Raw genomic sequence first — 15736 nt, 5'->3', positions numbered from 1 at the left:
GATGGAGGTAAAGGGGAGGAAGAGGAGATGGGGACAGAGGTGAGGGGAAGTGATGGAAAGCGGGGGTAGAGGTCAGAAGAGAAATAAGAGATGGGGATGGAGGTAAAGGGGAGGAACAGAGGATGGGGATGGAGGTGAGGAGCAGCCACTGGGCACGGGGATGGGGAGAGGAACAGTCCATAGGGATGAGGACGGAAGCGAGGCAACCACAAGGAACAGAGGATGGAGAAATAAGAAGTGAGAAGCCGTGAGAGGTGCAAAATGGGAGGAAAAACCATGAGAGATGGAGAAAGGAGGTGAGAAATGGCCGTGGGAGATGGAATACGGAGGGATAAATAAGGAACAGCCGTGAGAGGGGGAGGATGGAAGGATGAAGGTGAGGAAGAGCCGTGAGAGACGGAGGGGGTGGGTGAGAGCATCCAGGAGGTGAGGGGTGGGTGGGAAAGACGGAGGCGAAGATCCGTGGGTGATGAAGACGGAGGGACGGAGGTGAAGGGCAGATAGGAGGGATGGAGGTGGGAGCATCCAGGAGGGATGGAGCTGAGGAGGACCCTGGGGGGCACTGACCGCTCTTCCAGTCGCCGTGGCACATCTTCAGGTCCCGGCAGGTGCGTGCTGGGTTCTTGCGGGTGCCTTCGGGGCTGCGGATGTTCTCGATCTGTTGGCTGAGGCTCTTCAGGGTGGTGTCCACCTCCAGGTCGCGGTCGCGCATCACGTTGGCATCGTCAGCTCGGTAGTAGCGGCCGCCGTCGTGCGCCTTCTCTTGGGGTGGCTGAGGCAGGAAGCTGAAGTCGAAGCCACCGCTGGGGGGGCCGGGAGGACCTGGGGGGCCAGGAGGGCCGGGGGGACCCTGCAGGAGGAGGAGGAGGGTGGTGAGAGTGGAGCGAAGGCAGCAGATCCGGGTGGGCAGCGGCGGTGGGGTGGATACGTACAACAGGGCCGACTTCACCGGTGCGACCGCGGGGGCCGGGGGGGCCGATGGGGCCGGGCAGACCGTTGAGACCGTCTTTGCCGGCGGCACCGGCGGAACCAGGAGGACCCTATGGGAGAGGAGAGGTGATGAGCACAGATGGGACCCCAGCGCCGTGGGGGGACGCGTCCCCTGTGCGGCCCCACGATGCTCAGCCCTGGATGGATGTCTGTGCGTTGGGGACTTACACGTGGACCGGCGGGACCAGAAGCACCAGAAGGACCTTGTTCACCAGGAGCGCCCTGTGCAAAGCGGGGCAGAGAGAAAGTGCTGTGAGCATCTCAGGACGTGGGGCAGCACCCGCTGCTGCCATCCCCACACCTGGTGGCACTTACAGGAGGACCAGGTGGGCCCTGGAGACCGGAGAAGCCTCTGTGGCCCTTCATGCCTCTGTCACCCTGTTCACCGGTTTCGCCTTTGTCACCACGAGGACCTTGGGGACCCTATGGGAGGAGATGAGCTGAGCACAACCCGAAGAGCCCCACGTCCATGGGGACGAGGAAGGACGAAGGACAGAGGAGGGGGGCACCAACTTACAGCAGGACCACGAGCACCAGCGGGACCAGGGGGGCCGGCGGGACCAGCGGGGCCCTGGGACAGGAGGGAAGGGGATGGTCAGAGCATCGTCCCACAGCAACAACCCCAAGTGGGACGAAGGGTCGCCTCCCCCCGGTGGGCAGCCCCCTCCTGTGCCGGGATCCGAGCGCAGGGACAGTTCTGACCCAAACCTCAGTGCTCAGATGGAGAACTGGGGCTGGGAGGGAGCGGATGGGGCTCTCCATGAGCAGAGCAGCACTTACGGTCTCACCACGATCTCCATTTTTGCCAGCAGGACCGACGGGGCCGGGGGCACCGGGGGCACCGGGAGCACCAGGGGGGCCGGCAGGGCCGGTCTCACCACGGTCACCCTGAGAGGAGGAAGAGGAAGAGGAGGAGGCAGAGCAGACATAAGCGTGGATCAGCACAGCCTCACCACCCCAACCCAGCACCCCACCCCTGGGCACTCACCTTGGGACCAGCAGCACCGTCACGACCGGGGGCACCTTCAGCACCGGGAGCACCCTATGGGACAGCAAGACCCCCCGAAGCCCCTCGTTAGGATGAGGATGCTAACGAAGGGGGGACCCATCGCTGAGCCCAGCACCCACGGGTGCCACGAGCACATCCAGCCTTCACCCTACCTCACGGCCAGCTTCACCAGGGGGACCAGCGAGGCCAGGGGGGCCCATGGGGCCGGGAGGACCGCGTTCACCAGGGGAACCTGAGGGACCCTGCTTGCCGGGTTCACCCTATGGAGAAGAGAGCGCAGAGGCGTCGGACACCAGGAGCACCCATCAGCCACACGGTGAGCTGGGGGGTCCCACGGGGGTACTCACAGAGGGGCCGGGCAGGCCGGGGAAGCCTCTTTCACCTCGCTGTCCTGGGAGACCGACGACACCGCGCTGACCGGCGATACCTTGGGGTCCGGGGGTGCCGGGAGCGCCCTGGGGGGGACGAGCAGCACCTCAATGTGGGCACCTCCAGATGGAGGGCAGAACCACGGGGTGACACGGCCTGGTGTCCGTGGAGGGGTCACGCTGTGGGGTGACTTACAATGGGACCGTCAGCGCCGGGGGAGCCTTTCTCGCCAGGGGGTCCGGGGGGGCCAGCAGGGCCAGGTTCACCGGGGCGGCCAGCGGGGCCGGTCTCACCACGGGGTCCTTTGCCACCTTCCTTACCGCTGGGGCCGGGGGGGCCGGGAAGGCCGATGTTACCCTGGGTAAGGGGGGGGGGGTGATGCAGTCAGACCCCCCCGCAGGGTGGCTGCGCGGTGCCAGCGGCGTCCGGTGCCAAATGGGTCACGGTGACCACGTGGAGCTGCCTGGAGCTCTGCCCGGCATCCACACAACAGCACGGTGCCAGCGGCCCCCCCACACCCCCCGTCCCGCCGCTGCTGTGGGGCGCAGCACTTACGGAGGGGCCGGGGGGACCGACTCTTCCAGCAGCACCAGGGAAACCAGTAGCACCCTGCAAGGGAGAAACGCTGCGGTCAGGGGGGGCTGCACGGAACATGGGGGCACCACCAGGACCAGCGGCCAGGAGGGAGGCGCTCACCCCACGGGGGGGTACAGCTTTGAATTTGGGGGGGAGGTGGGAGAAACGAGCCGTCTTCACCCACTGCACCTCCCACCCCCCTCATGGGACCGGCCCCCATCCCCACGCATGATGTTACCGGCCCAAACAGCTCCCATAGTTTGGGGGCGAGATGCAGGAGGGGCTGAGCCACCCATGGGTGCACACACCCATCTCCCCCCAACCCGGGGAGCCGTGCAACCCCCCCCCCACAAAATCCATATACTTACAGGGGGTCCAGCGCTTCCACGAGCGCCTTTGGGACCAGGAGCACCAACAGCACCCTGCAGTTGAGGGGGGAGGAAAAGAGGGGTGAGCAACACTGTGGAGGTTCTCCTTGGGGGGCACCTGGGGGGGGGGACTTACGGCAGGGCCGGGAGCACCAGTGGGGCCAGCAGGGCCAGGGGGACCAGCGTCACCTTTGGCTCCAGCATCCCCAGTTTCACCTTTAGCACCAGGCTGGCCATCGGCACCCTATGGGACAGAGCATTGGGGTGAGCGGGGGTGAAGTGTGGGGTGGGGGAAATCCGGGGGGGGGGGGGAGAGCATCTGCAAGGACACTTACAGGAGGGCCAGCAAATCCAGCAGGACCGGGGGGGCCGGGCTCACCACGGTCACCCTAAAGGAGGGGGGAAAAGAGGGATAACGGCCGTCACATCAGGGATGGGGTGGGCAAGGATGGCAGCAGGGCTGAGCCATGCGGTGTTGCAGACACTTACAGGAGCACCACGGGCACCAGTGGGCCCAGCAGGGCCGGGGGGGCCAGCTTCACCCTGACAGAGGGGAGGAAGAGGAGAGAAGGCCGTGAGGTCAGAGCAGCATTATGGGGTCGGTGTGGGACGCGGGGACACCTCCCCATAGCGTGCAGATGAAAGACGTCCCCACCTTGTCACCGGGAGCACCAGCGGGGCCGGGGGGGCCAATGGGGCCGGTCAGACCGCGGAGACCATCTTTGCCAGGAGCACCGTCAGCACCTTTGGGACCGGGGTCACCCTGCGTGGGGGGAGAAGGCACAGAGGGTCACCTGTGGGTACGGCCCGGAGCGTCCCACTGCTCTGCGCCCCATAAGGACCCATAAGGACCACAACCCCCCCCCCCCCATCCCCTCGGCTCAGGGAAGAGCCATGCTGGGATGCCCCTCCAGGCGGTGAGCGGCTGTGGGAGGGGAGGGGGCTGCAGGCAGAGGGTGAATGGGGGGCATTGGGAGAAGGGGAGGGGGGGGGGACACGCACTCTGTCACCCTTGGCGCCTGGCAGGCCGGCAGCACCGCGTTCTCCGGGCATCCCCTGCAACCCGGGGGGGCCTTGGTTTCCGGGGGCACCGGGAGCACCGGCGTCACCCTGGGGAAGAAACACAGCGATGGAGGTTAGTGAGAAATCAGCGCCGTCTCTGCAAGAGAGAGCCGCGTTCGGAGCCACCCCAACCTCCTTCCACCCCCCAAAAAGCAGAACCCCCCCATACCCACCTTAGCACCATCGTTTCCGGGAGCACCGTTAGCACCACGAGGACCCTGGGGGCCGGGGGGGGCCCTGGACACCGCGCTCACCGGGGAAACCTCTCTCACCCTGCAGGAGGAGGAGAGGAGCTGAGCGCGGCCGTTCGGAGCAAGGGGGGGGGGGGGGAAGAAGGGGGGCTGTGGGGCTTCAACTCACCCTGGCACCGGCGGGACCGGGGGCACCGGCATCTCCGGGGACACCCTATGGATGGGATGGAGGTTATGGGGTGGAGGTTATGGGGTGGAGGTTATGGGGTGGCGCATTGAGGCACCGACTCGGGCTGATGTCCGTAGGGATGGTGATGGGGCACTCACCTGCTCACCAGGTTTGCCAGCCTCTCCTGGGGGGCCAGCAGGGCCGGGCAGACCCTGCAGGGGAGAAAGGGGAGAGATGGGGGGTGAGAATGTGGGGTGCAAAGGGGGGGTGGCACCGCTGTCACCACGAGGTGTCGTCGTCCCCTCACCTGGAAGCCGGGGGCTCCGGCGGGACCTTGTTCACCTCTCTCTCCAGCGGGACCCTGCAGGAGGGGGGAGAAGAGTGAGGGGGGGGGTTGGGGGGCGGCGGAGCACCCACTGCATCAGTAGTGCATGGGGGGGGGACACGGATACTCACAGTGGGGCCAGGGGGACCCTGGGCACCGGCTTCACCATCCTTACCAGCAGCACCCTAAGGGGGGGAGGAGGGGCTCAGAGCACTGCGTGCACCCATGGGTGCTGGGAGCGCGTGGGGCAGAGAGCTGTGAGTCTATAGGGCTGAGCTGTGAGCCTATGGGGCTGAGCTGTGAGCCTATGGGGCTGTGCACTGTGAGCCTACGGGGCAGAGAGCTGTGAGCCTATGGGGTTGAGCTGTAAGTCTATGGGACAGAGATCTCAGAACTTATGGGGCTGAGCTGTGAACTTATGGGGCTGTGAGTCTATAGGGCTGTGCACTGTGAGCCTATGGGGCTGTGAATCTATGGGGCTGTGCACTGTGAGCCTATGGGGCTGAGCTGTGAGCCTATGGGACAGAGAGCTGTGAGCCTATGGGGCTGTGCACTGTGAGTCTATGGGGCTGAGCTGTGAGTCTATGGGACAGAGAGCTCAGAACTTATGGGGTTGAGCTGTGAACCTACAGGGCTGAGTCTATGGGGCTGAGCTGTGAGCCTATGGGGCAGAGAGCTGTGAGCCTATGGGGCTGTGCACTGTGAGTCTATGGGGCTGAGCTGTGAGTCTATGGGACAGAGAGCTGTGAGCCTATGGGGCTGTGAGTCTATGGGGCTGTGCACTGTGAGCCTATGGGGCTGTGAGCCCCATAGATTCATACACTGTCAGTTTATGGAGCCGTGCTGTGAGCCCATGGGGCCGTGCACTGTAAATCTATGGGGCTGTGCTGTACTGTGAGGTTATGGGGCTGCACTGTGAGCCCATGGGGCTGTGCTGTAAATCTATGGGGCTGTGCAAGACTGTGAGATTATGGGGCTGTGTGCTGTGAGTCTGTGGGGCTGTGCATTGAGCCTGTGGGGCTGCGCACTGTGAGCCTATGGGGCTGTGTGCTGTAAGCTTATGGGGCTGTGCTGCGAGTCCATAGGGCCAAGAACTTTTGTGAACTTGTGGGGCTGTGCTGCGAGCTGATGGGGGCCGCACGCTGTGAACCTGCAGGGCTACAGCGTGAGCCTATGGGGCTGTGCAGTGAGCCTATAGGGCCACGTGCTGCGAGGCTATAGGGCTGTAGTGGGAGCCTATGGGGCTGTGCTATGAGCCTGTGGGGCCGTGCACTGTGAGCCTATGGGGCTGTGCACTGTGAGCCTATAGGGCTTTAGTGGGAGCCTATGGGGCTGTGCTATGAGCCTGTGGGGCTGTGCACTGTGAGCCTATGGGGCTGTGCATTGAGCCTATAGGGCCACATGCTGCGAGCCTATAGGGCTGTAGTGGGAGCCTATAGGGCTGTAGTGGGAGCCTATGGGGCTGTAGTGGGAGCCTATGGGGCTGTAGTGGGAGCCTATGGGGCTGTGCTATGAGCCTATGGGGCTGTGCACTGTGAGCCTATGGGGCTGTGCTATGAGTCTATGGGGCCGTGCTATGAGCGAGGTGTGGGGCAGGACAGAACTGTGGCATCCCTGGAAGGAGATTCCTGCCACGTCTCCTCCCTGCTGCCCTGGATCCTGAGCTGCTGGCAGCTTCCAGCCTGCACCGATGGCCACCAGAGCTGCTGTTCCCAATCCCCATTTGGGGTTTTCTGGCCCCATAGATCTGCCCCCAGCAATACTCACAACAGCACCAGGGGGGCCGGGAGCTCCTCTCTCACCGGGTTTGCCAGGCTCACCCTAAAAGCAAGAGGAGTGGGGTGAGATGGGCGTCAAAATCACAGCACCGTGGGATGGACCCCCCTGACCCCCCCCCCAATTGTGGGGCTCTGTGAGACCTGTGCCACAGATCTGACATGAAATCCTGTGCACCTCGTGCACCCCAAACCTGTGGGCAGACCAACCCCCCCCCCCCCCATTTGAGCCCCCCATCCATGCGCACTCACCGCAGCACCTTTGGGACCGGGGAAACCCATCACACCAGCTTGACCTCTGGCTCCGGGGGGGCCGGGGGGGCCGGGGCGGCCATCTTGACCAGCGGGACCCTGAGGTGGGGAGAGCAAAGAACCCGTCAGTGAACTGCACGGTTATGGGGCGAGGAGGGGGGGGTCTATAGGGGTTACTTACCGGGGGTCCGGTTTTGCCGTCGGGACCGGGGCTGCCGGGGCTTCCAGTCAGACCCTGGGAGGAGCGTTAGGGCCGGGTTAAGGCACGGGGCTCGGGGGGGGGCTTTGGGGGTGGACGTGGGCAGGGCCGGCCGTTGGCTCTGCCCGCCGCACGGTGCCCCCGCCGCGCTCACCTTGGCACCGGGGAGACCGGGTTCTCCGGGGCGTCCGGCTTCACCGGGGGATCCTTTGGGGCCGACGGCACCGGGGGAACCGCGCTCTCCGGGGGGACCCTGAGAGAGAAGGGAGGTTATGGAGATCCGGGATGGGGAGGGGGCGCAGAGCTGCGCTCACGCAGGAAGGAAAGAAAAACCCACCTTGGGACCGGCGATGCCGTCAGCACCGGGGAAACCGCGGCTACCGGGAGCGCCCTGCGAGGGATGGGAGAACGGTCAGAGCGGGGTGGGGGGACCCTATGGGGCACAGCCGTGGGGCCGAGCAGCCGAGATGCTCCAAGGAAACCTCGAGGTGCGTGGGATGCCATCGGCGTTTCCATCGGGCTGAAGCCGGGGGGAGGACAAGGCGGACTCACCCGTTCTCCTGCAGGACCGGGCAGCCCAGCAGGGCCGGGCTCTCCACGAGCTCCTCTCTTGCCTTCCTCACCGGCGGGGCCGGGGGGGCCTTGAACACCAGCGGGACCCTGCGGGGGGAGAGCGGGGTGAGCGGCCGCGAGGAGACGCTGAGCTGGGGCTGCGCTGAGCGTCGGTGGCTCCTGGGGACACTTACGGGTTCGCCTTTGGCTCCGGTGTCACCTTTGTTGCCTGGAGCGCCGGGTTCGCCCTGGGAAAGAGGAGGGGAGATGCTCAGAACCGTGTTGGTGGGAGCGGGGAGGGGGTGCTGAGCCCCCCCAGCCCCGGTGCTGGCAGCTCGTAGTGCCGTGGGGGTGCGGAGATGCGCCCGGTGGGGCGGTGCACCGATGGACCAAAGGATGGAGCCATCGCAACGCCATCGCCTCGGTGCCCCATCTCCATCCCAGCGCTGGAACGAAGGGCTGAGAGCCCACCACAGGGCGGGAGGAGGGATGCAGGGGGGATGCGGGGGTACTCACGCTGTTCCCTTTGGGTCCGGGGGCACCGCTGGGACCTTGGGGTCCGGAGGGACCGCGAGCACCGGGGAAGCCGGGGGCACCGGCGATGCCAGGAGCGCCCTGAGGGACAGGCAGGGGGGCGGTGAGGGCGAGGGACCCCCGAACCGGGAACCGCGTGCGGCAGCGTGGCGCCGCACCAACAACTCACCGTAGCACCTTTGGCACCGGGTTGACCGTCGGCACCGGGGTTACCCTGGTGGAGAGAAAGAGGAGGAAGAGGAAGGGTTACGTGGGAGCCCGAGGGACGTGAGGCTGAAGGGCGGGACGCCGTCGGGGGGCACTCACGGCGGGACCGGCAGCGCCAGCTGGGCCGGGGGGACCGGGTTCGCCACGGGCGCCTTGGGGACCTTCGCTACCGCGAGCACCTTGGGGACCTGTTTCGCCCTGGGGAGGAAGAGGAGGGAGGAAGAGTCAGGGCCGGGCCGCCCGCAGCCGCACCGCTCCTCCTTTCCGCGCAGCGCAGCCGTTGGCGGTGCCGGCCCTGTTGGCCACCGACGGGCGCTGCGGAGCACGGGGGAGGAAATCCCCCATCCCACCTCCCCCCAAACCCCCAGCCGGGCTGTGGGGCCGCGGCCGAGGGGCGGAGGTCTTACCTTAGCGCCAGCAGCGCCGGGGAAGCCGGGGGGACCCGCGGGACCGGTTGGGCCCTAAGTGGGGGGAGAGGACGGATGCGTCAGACGAGAACAGCGCGGCGCATCGGGCTTACCGGGAAGCGCGGCTCTGGGATGGGGACCCTTCGCAGGAGACCCCCCCTCCCAGGCCGGGCCGTGGGGAGCTCGGAGGGTTGGGGGCACTCACAGGAGGACCGGCAGCACCGGGAGCACCGTCGTTACCGCGAGCGCCCTGAGGGAGAGAGGCGGCCGTGAGCTGCAGCGATGGGGGGCGCGATGGGGTGCCGGGGGGGTCCGAGCCCCGGGTTCCCCAATACTCACAGCGGGACCGGATGGACCGGGGCGGCCTCTCTCGCCCGGAAGACCGCGAGGACCCTGCGGAGGACAGAAGGGTCAGGGTGGGCTGCTTTCCCTTTAGCATCTCTGTGCCCCCTGCCCCCAATGATGCTCTCGTTGCTAAGCCCCCCTCCCCCCACCTCCCCTGGGGATGCAGCCCCTCAGGGGGCACCGTGTCCCCCCCCCTTCACTGTGTCTCCCAGCACCCACCCAGCACCCACCCAGCACCCACCCAGCACTCACCATCTGCCCAGGAGCGCCGTTCTCTCCAGGGCTGCCAGGCTCACCCTAGGACAACAAATAATAATAATAATAATATGCAAATACAAAAATTGGGGTTTTCTGCCCCAAAGTGGCAGCAGCCGGACCCCACAGTGGGGGTGGGTGGCTGGGTGAGCTGCTCCAGCAGCTCTGCTCACCTTGGGACCAGCGGGGCCGGGCTCACCCTTGGCACCATCCAAACCACTGAAGCCCTGGGGGGCAGAGGAGGGGGGTCAGCGTCAGTGCCTCCAACCCCCCACCCCCCCCAACTCATTGGCTGGGTGTTGGGGTTCCACGGGGGTTTCCCCGGCTTGGGGGTGCTCTCAGTTCGCCCCACATCTCATGGGGGGATGCAGAACTCACTCTGTGTCCCTTCATGCCCGGCAGACCAGCAGTTCCAGGGAGACCGCGTGCGCCCTACAAGGAAAGGCCGTGGGGTGACACAGAGCCACGGGTCCCCGTGCCCCCATCCCTTGTGTGCTGTGCACGCCGTGGGCCCCCCAACCATGGGGGGAGCCTCACCTGGGGGCCAGGGGGTCCACGCTCGCCAGGACGGCCGGGTTTGCCAGCTTCACCCTATAGACAAGGACACGGTTGGTGGCACAGCCCCACAGCGCTGAGCCCTGGGGGGAAGAAGGGGGTCAGTGCCACCAGACAGGGGGGGTCCGACCCACTGCCACTTACATCATCGCCGTTCTTGCCAGGGGGGCCAGCGGGGCCGCGGGGGCCCATGGGTCCCTAGGAGATAAGAAAGGGGTGTGGGGGGGGGCTGTGGGGTGCAAGGCTCCCCATTGCTGCCCCCTGCCAGCAGTGCTGGGGGTTGGGGGGCACAGCTGCAGTTCCTGCACTTACGGAGGCACCGGGCTCGCCGGGTTCACCAGGGGGACCTTGGAAACCTTGAGGGCCCTGTGGTTCAGTGGGGGGAAAAGAAGGGGGAAAAATGGGTCAGAGAAAGGGAAAGCTGGGTCTGAAGACCCCAATGATGAGTTCAGACCCCCCCACCCCATGTGGATCCCCATCACTGTGGGCTTCCTTATGCATGGTGGGGGGGGGGGGATGCTGCATCCTGCCCTCATCCAACCTGTGCCCACCCCCTGCCACCAAGGGCACCCACACCAAAGGGTCCCTGGGGGGCTTGGCCCCAAAAATGAGCTGAGGAGGAGGAGGAGGAGGAAGAGGAGGAGGAGATACTCACAGGAGCACCAGGAGGGCCAGGGAGACCACGGGGTCCAGCAGGGCCCTGGGGGGGAACAAGGAGACAGAGCTGAGCGCGTGCCACCCCCCACCCCATCCTTGTCCCGTTGCTGCACCCCATCCCCACCCCATTCCTGCCCCACTGACGTCTCCACTGCCACCCCATTTCTGTCCCAGCGCCATCCTACACCCATCCCCAGCACCTTGGCTCCTTACCGCCCTGCTGATGTCCCTCTTGCCCCCCTCACATCTCTGTCCCCTGCACCTATTTCAGTCTCTGTTTTACTGCTGCCTTATTGTCACCCCCGCTGCTGCCTTTCTGATGTCCCCATACCAGCCCAATCCCTCTTTCCATTGCCACCCCATCCCTGTCCCATTGCTACCCCTCTGGTGTCCTTATTGCTACCCATTTCCCACCCCCATCTCCACTCCATCCTTGTCCCACCGGCACCCATCCTCATCTCTGTCCCCATCACCACCCCTTCTTGTCCCCATTGCCACTCCATCCCTGTCTGCAATCCTACCCTATTCACCTCTCCATTGCTACCCAGCCCCTTTCCCAGTCACCATCCCCTTGCTGACCCCATCGTCACCCCTTCTTGTCCCCATTGCCATCCTATCCCTGCCCCCATTCCCACCTTACTGATGCCCATGTTGTTACCCAGTCCCTTTCCCTGTCACCACCCCTTGTTGTCCCCATTGCCACCCCCCATCCCTCTTCCCCTTTCCATTCCACCTGACCCCATGGCCACCCCATCCCTGTTCCCAGCACCACCTCATCACTGTCCCCATTGCCACCCCATTTCCGTCCCCATTAACATCCCGTCCCCGCTCCCCTTGTCACCCCCATCCCTGACCCCATTAACACCCCATCCCTTTCCCCTTGCCACTCCACCTGTTCCCATTGCCACCCCATCCTCATTGCCACCCCATCCCTGTCCCCACTGCCACCCCATCCCTGTCCCCATCACTGACGGCCCCGCAGCCCCCACCTCCCTCCCCCCACACCCCACCTGCACCCCCAGCCCCCCACTCACCATGGGGCCGGGCACCGCCATGCCACCCGATTTCTCATCATATCCGTAAGACATTTGAGGAGCGAAGTTCTGTGGGGCAGAGGGAGAAAAAGGGCTGAGCAGGAAGGGGGGGAAGGACAGAAGGAAACCCCAGCCATGGGTTGTGCTGATGAGGACCCCCCCATACTCACTCCGCCGAGGCCTGGAGGTCCTGGAGGGCCTGGGGGGTCCTGGGAGGCCAGGCTGTCCAGGGATGCCATCTCTGCCAGGGGGGCCGGGGAGTCCCTATGGGGGGGAGGAGGGGGGGGGGGAGAGGGAGTGAGCAGCAGTGGGGCAGCCGGTGTGGGTGTGTATAGGGCCGGGTGCCTGGGGTACAAACCCTGTCTCCTCTGGGGCCGGTGTCTCCTTTAGGACCCTGTAGGGGAAAGGTGAGGGGGGGGGCGGTTATGATCCCGTAATGCGGTCCCCTAATATGATCCCAAAGGGGGATCCGGGGGGGGGGGGGTTTGGGGGGCAGCCAAAGGGTTTGGAGGCGGCGGTGGTTACCTCTACTCCAGCACTCTCTGGATAGACGGGGGAGGCTGCGGGAGGAAGGAGCTGTGTTGAGATGGGGGGCAACCCCCCCAAAAGCACCCCGGAGAGGGGCAGGGAGGGATGGGAGCCGGGGGGGGGGGGGGGGAGCGGTACCGTCGACATCGGGGCAGATGGGGCAGCATTCTCCGAAGGGGATTTCGGCGTTGGGGCAGTCGGAGGTGTCCTCGCAGATCACCTCGTCGCAGAGGATGTTGCCGCTGTCGCAGACGCAGATCTGGCACGGTTCGGGTTTCCACACATCCTTATCGTTGTACGTCAGCCCGTCCTGGACGCAGCTCCCGGTCTGGACTGATGTTGGGGGGGGGGGGGGAAGGGGGTACAGGGGGGAGTCGGTGAGGAAAGGCTGCGCTCCCCCCCCGCCCCGCAGCGCTCCCGCTCGGCAGCGCCGTTCTCCCTTCATCTGGTTCTCATCAACCCGGCTCTGTGACACGGGAAAAGCACCGCCGCCATCGGCTCTTCCCACTTAGTCTGGAATTTAAACAAAACCCCCGTCCGGCAGCCGCGTCCCGAAGCCGGGGGCCAAGGAAAATAGCGGGGAGGGGGGGGGGGGTGCGGGGCGGTGCCGGGATCGGGGGATCCCCCCCTCGTCTGGGCTGAAATTAGAGCCGGGATGAGGCGGGATGGGGCCAGATGTGGGAGCTGCCGAGTGTGGGGCGGCTGCCAGAGAGTGGGGCGGCCCCATAGCGGAGCCCGGGGGGGGGCCGGGAAGAGGGGGGAGGTTGTGGGGCCGCACCGCTGCGCGATGGCAAAGGGGGAAAAGGGGAGAAGCTCTGTAACGAAGTTGCTTGGAGAGAATCAAAAGGCCGAAAAATGAAATGAAAGAAATGAAATGAAAGCAAGATGTCGTGCTGTGTCCCCCCGTCCTGTCCTGTGTGTCCCCCCCCCCCTCTTGGAAAATAAAAAATAAAAATAAAAATAAAAATGTGAGGGCAAAACGCAAAGAAATGCAAAATCGACGCCGCCAACAACGCGACATCGCCAGCTCCGACAATGCAACAACACCAACCCCAAACTGCAAAGCTGACCCCAAAAAAAGCAGAGCGCTGCCGCCCCTAAAAAACAAGGGTGAAATGTCACCCCTCAGAAATGCAGGATGGAGCCCCACACAACGAATGGAACAGCAAAGTGCAAAGCTGCCCGCGGAGCTGCAGGCGTTGCACAACGCGCCGAGCCAAAGGAGGGCGGCACAGCGGGTGGGAATGGGCCCAGGAGGGAAACGGCCCCCAAAAGAGCCACAAAACCCATAAAGCCACACAGAACCGAAGCCCTGCGAACGGCCGATGCTCGGAGCAACGCGGCGCAGCCTGGCACCACCCCACTGCCACCCCACTGCCACCCCCACTGCCAGCCCCATCTCCGCAGCGGCAGCAGCGCGGCTCTCAGGGCGCACATTGACCCCATTTGTGACCCCCACCCACCCCACGCTGCACCCCACAGACGGACGGGACGCTCCGCTCCCCCCCTCCCCGATGTCTGGGCAGCGCTATGGGGCGGCCGGAACGTTTTCCTTATGAATCATCTGAGACTTTTCTAATTCTTTCCTGATGGCTTTCGCAGAGCCGGGGGCCGGGCCCCTTCTCCCCTCTCCTCCCTCTCCCCGCTCCCCCCTCTCCTCGCTCTCCCCATATCCCACCTCCTCTCCCCTCTCCCTCCACCCTTCTGCCCACCTCCTCCTCTTGGCCGCAGCCCCACACACCCCACGCACCCCACTCCTCCCCCAGCCCGATTCACCCCTATTTAACTCCATTTTCCTTCTCTTCTCCCCCACGGGACGCACCCCCCTCTCCACCCCATCCCTCCGCCCGCTACTTACTGTCCTCTTCTCCTTGCCCGCGGGTGAGTAGTACAGTCGCTGCTATCAACAGCAGTAACCGAGAATCCACAAAGCTGAACATGTCTAAATATTAGACATGTAGACTCTTTGGGGCTCTTTGTCTTAAGGTCGGGTCATTCAGGGCCGATCTCACTCCGCAGCTCCAATCCAGACCCCAGCAGAAACTTCCTACTGCCTTCCCACCGCTCCGCCCTGCCCTTATATACGGTCCGGCGGCGCCGAGAGGTGGGACCCATCATAGCCTGCGCGGGAGCGCACGGGGGATTTTGGACGGCCCCTCAGCCAATAGGAAGGGACCCGCCGTCCCCCCCATCCCCCCCCAGTCTGCACACGCATACATGGCACCCCCCAGAGCGGGGAGAGAGGGGTGGGATGGGGACCCCGAAGAAGTTGGGATGGGGAACCCAAAGAGGATTGGATCCCGAAGCGCTTGGAATGGGGAACCTCAAAGTGTTTGGGATGGGGACACCGAAGGGTCTGGAATGGGGACCCCAAAAGAGTTGAGATGGGGACCCCAAAGCACCTGGATTAAGGACGCCAAAGTGGTTGAGGTGGGGACCCCAAACTATCCGAGATGGGGACCCCAAAGCACGTAGAATGGGGACCCCGAAGCAGTTGAATTGGGGACCCCAAAGTAGCTGAGTTGGGGACACAAAACTATTTGAGATGGGGACCCCAAAGCACATGGAATGGGGACCCCAAAGCAGTTGAATTGGGGACCCCAAAATAGTTGAGTTGGGGGCTCCAAAACACCTGGAATGAGGATCCCAAAGAACTTGTGACACTCGGGGATGCCAAAGTGACTGGGATGGAGACCCCAGAGAGGTTGAGCTGGGGACCCCAAAGCTCTTAGGATGAGGACCCCAAAATATTTGGGATGGAAACACCAAAGCATTTGGGACGGGGACCCCAAAGTGTTTGAAATGGGGAATTTAATGCAGTTGGTATGGGGACACCCCAAAATGTTTGGTATGGGGACCCTGAAGCGATGGATTTGGGGACACCAAAGCTGGAACGGGAGCCCTGAATCTTTTGGGACACCAGGGTGCTTTGGGATGGGGACATCAAAGCAGATGGGATGGAGACCCCGAAGCATTTGGGATGGGGACCCCAAAGCATTTGGGATGGGGACCCCGGAGTGGTTGGGGGTGTGGGGGCTTCGGGTGTTTTGGGGTCTTTTCTCATGGCTGTGTGCTGTGGATGTGGCCAGGCGGGGTGGAGACGGCGCTCTGTGGCTCCGGGTGCCACGCAGCCCTACACAGATGTGTGCCCCCATTTGGGGCTGCAGAAGCCCCCTCCCCCTGTGCCCCACACCGTGCCCCCACCCATGGCCCAGAGCTGCCCCCGCTGCCCCATGGGGTCCCTCAGCACCTCCCGTCCCCACAGGCCGAGCTGCCCCCACTGCCCCCACGGCCCCAACCAGGAGATGAAGACACCCAAAAACTGCAGCAGGGACCCACAGATCTGTGGGGTTTTTTTTGCACTTTTCCCCCTTCTT

At 64.6% G+C, this 15736-nt stretch overlaps 1 protein-coding gene across 1 annotated transcript; it reads right to left on the bottom strand.

Moving 5' to 3' along the window:
- Positions 1-4: 4 nt before the first annotated feature.
- LOC125687674 (collagen alpha-1(I) chain-like) lies at positions 5-14439 on the bottom strand (the record flags this gene model as incomplete). The annotated part of the gene is given in 50 exon segments (XM_048932885.1): positions 5-850; positions 933-1040; positions 1159-1212; positions 1306-1413; positions 1508-1561; positions 1771-1878; positions 1979-2032; positions 2152-2259; positions 2347-2454; positions 2564-2725; positions 2924-2977; positions 3313-3366; positions 3449-3556; positions 3648-3701; positions 3802-3855; positions 3968-4075; positions 4315-4422; positions 4548-4607; positions 4609-4647; positions 4735-4779; positions 4893-4946; positions 5042-5095; positions 5191-5244; positions 6827-6880; positions 7087-7185; positions 7268-7321; positions 7440-7538; positions 7623-7676; positions 7838-7945; positions 8032-8085; positions 8354-8452; positions 8541-8585; positions 8678-8776; positions 8986-9039; positions 9191-9235; positions 9325-9378; positions 9583-9627; positions 9759-9812; positions 9964-10017; positions 10123-10176; positions 10285-10338; positions 10453-10506; positions 10796-10840; positions 11832-11900; positions 12002-12037; positions 12039-12095; positions 12190-12225; positions 12357-12391; positions 12498-12692; positions 14218-14439. Coding segments are annotated over 50 exon segments (4344 nt in total), but the record flags the coding sequence as incomplete, so codon positions are not given.
- Positions 14440-15736: the final 1297 nt, after the last annotated feature.

The sequence above is a fragment of the Lagopus muta genome, unplaced genomic scaffold, assembly GCF_023343835.1.
Source record: "Lagopus muta isolate bLagMut1 unplaced genomic scaffold, bLagMut1 primary scaffold_147, whole genome shotgun sequence".
In the NCBI taxonomy this organism is placed as follows: Eukaryota; Metazoa; Chordata; class Aves; order Galliformes; family Phasianidae; genus Lagopus; species Lagopus muta.
The sequence above is the reverse complement of the archived record's forward strand: the minus strand, read 5'-3'. Positions and strand labels throughout refer to the sequence as shown.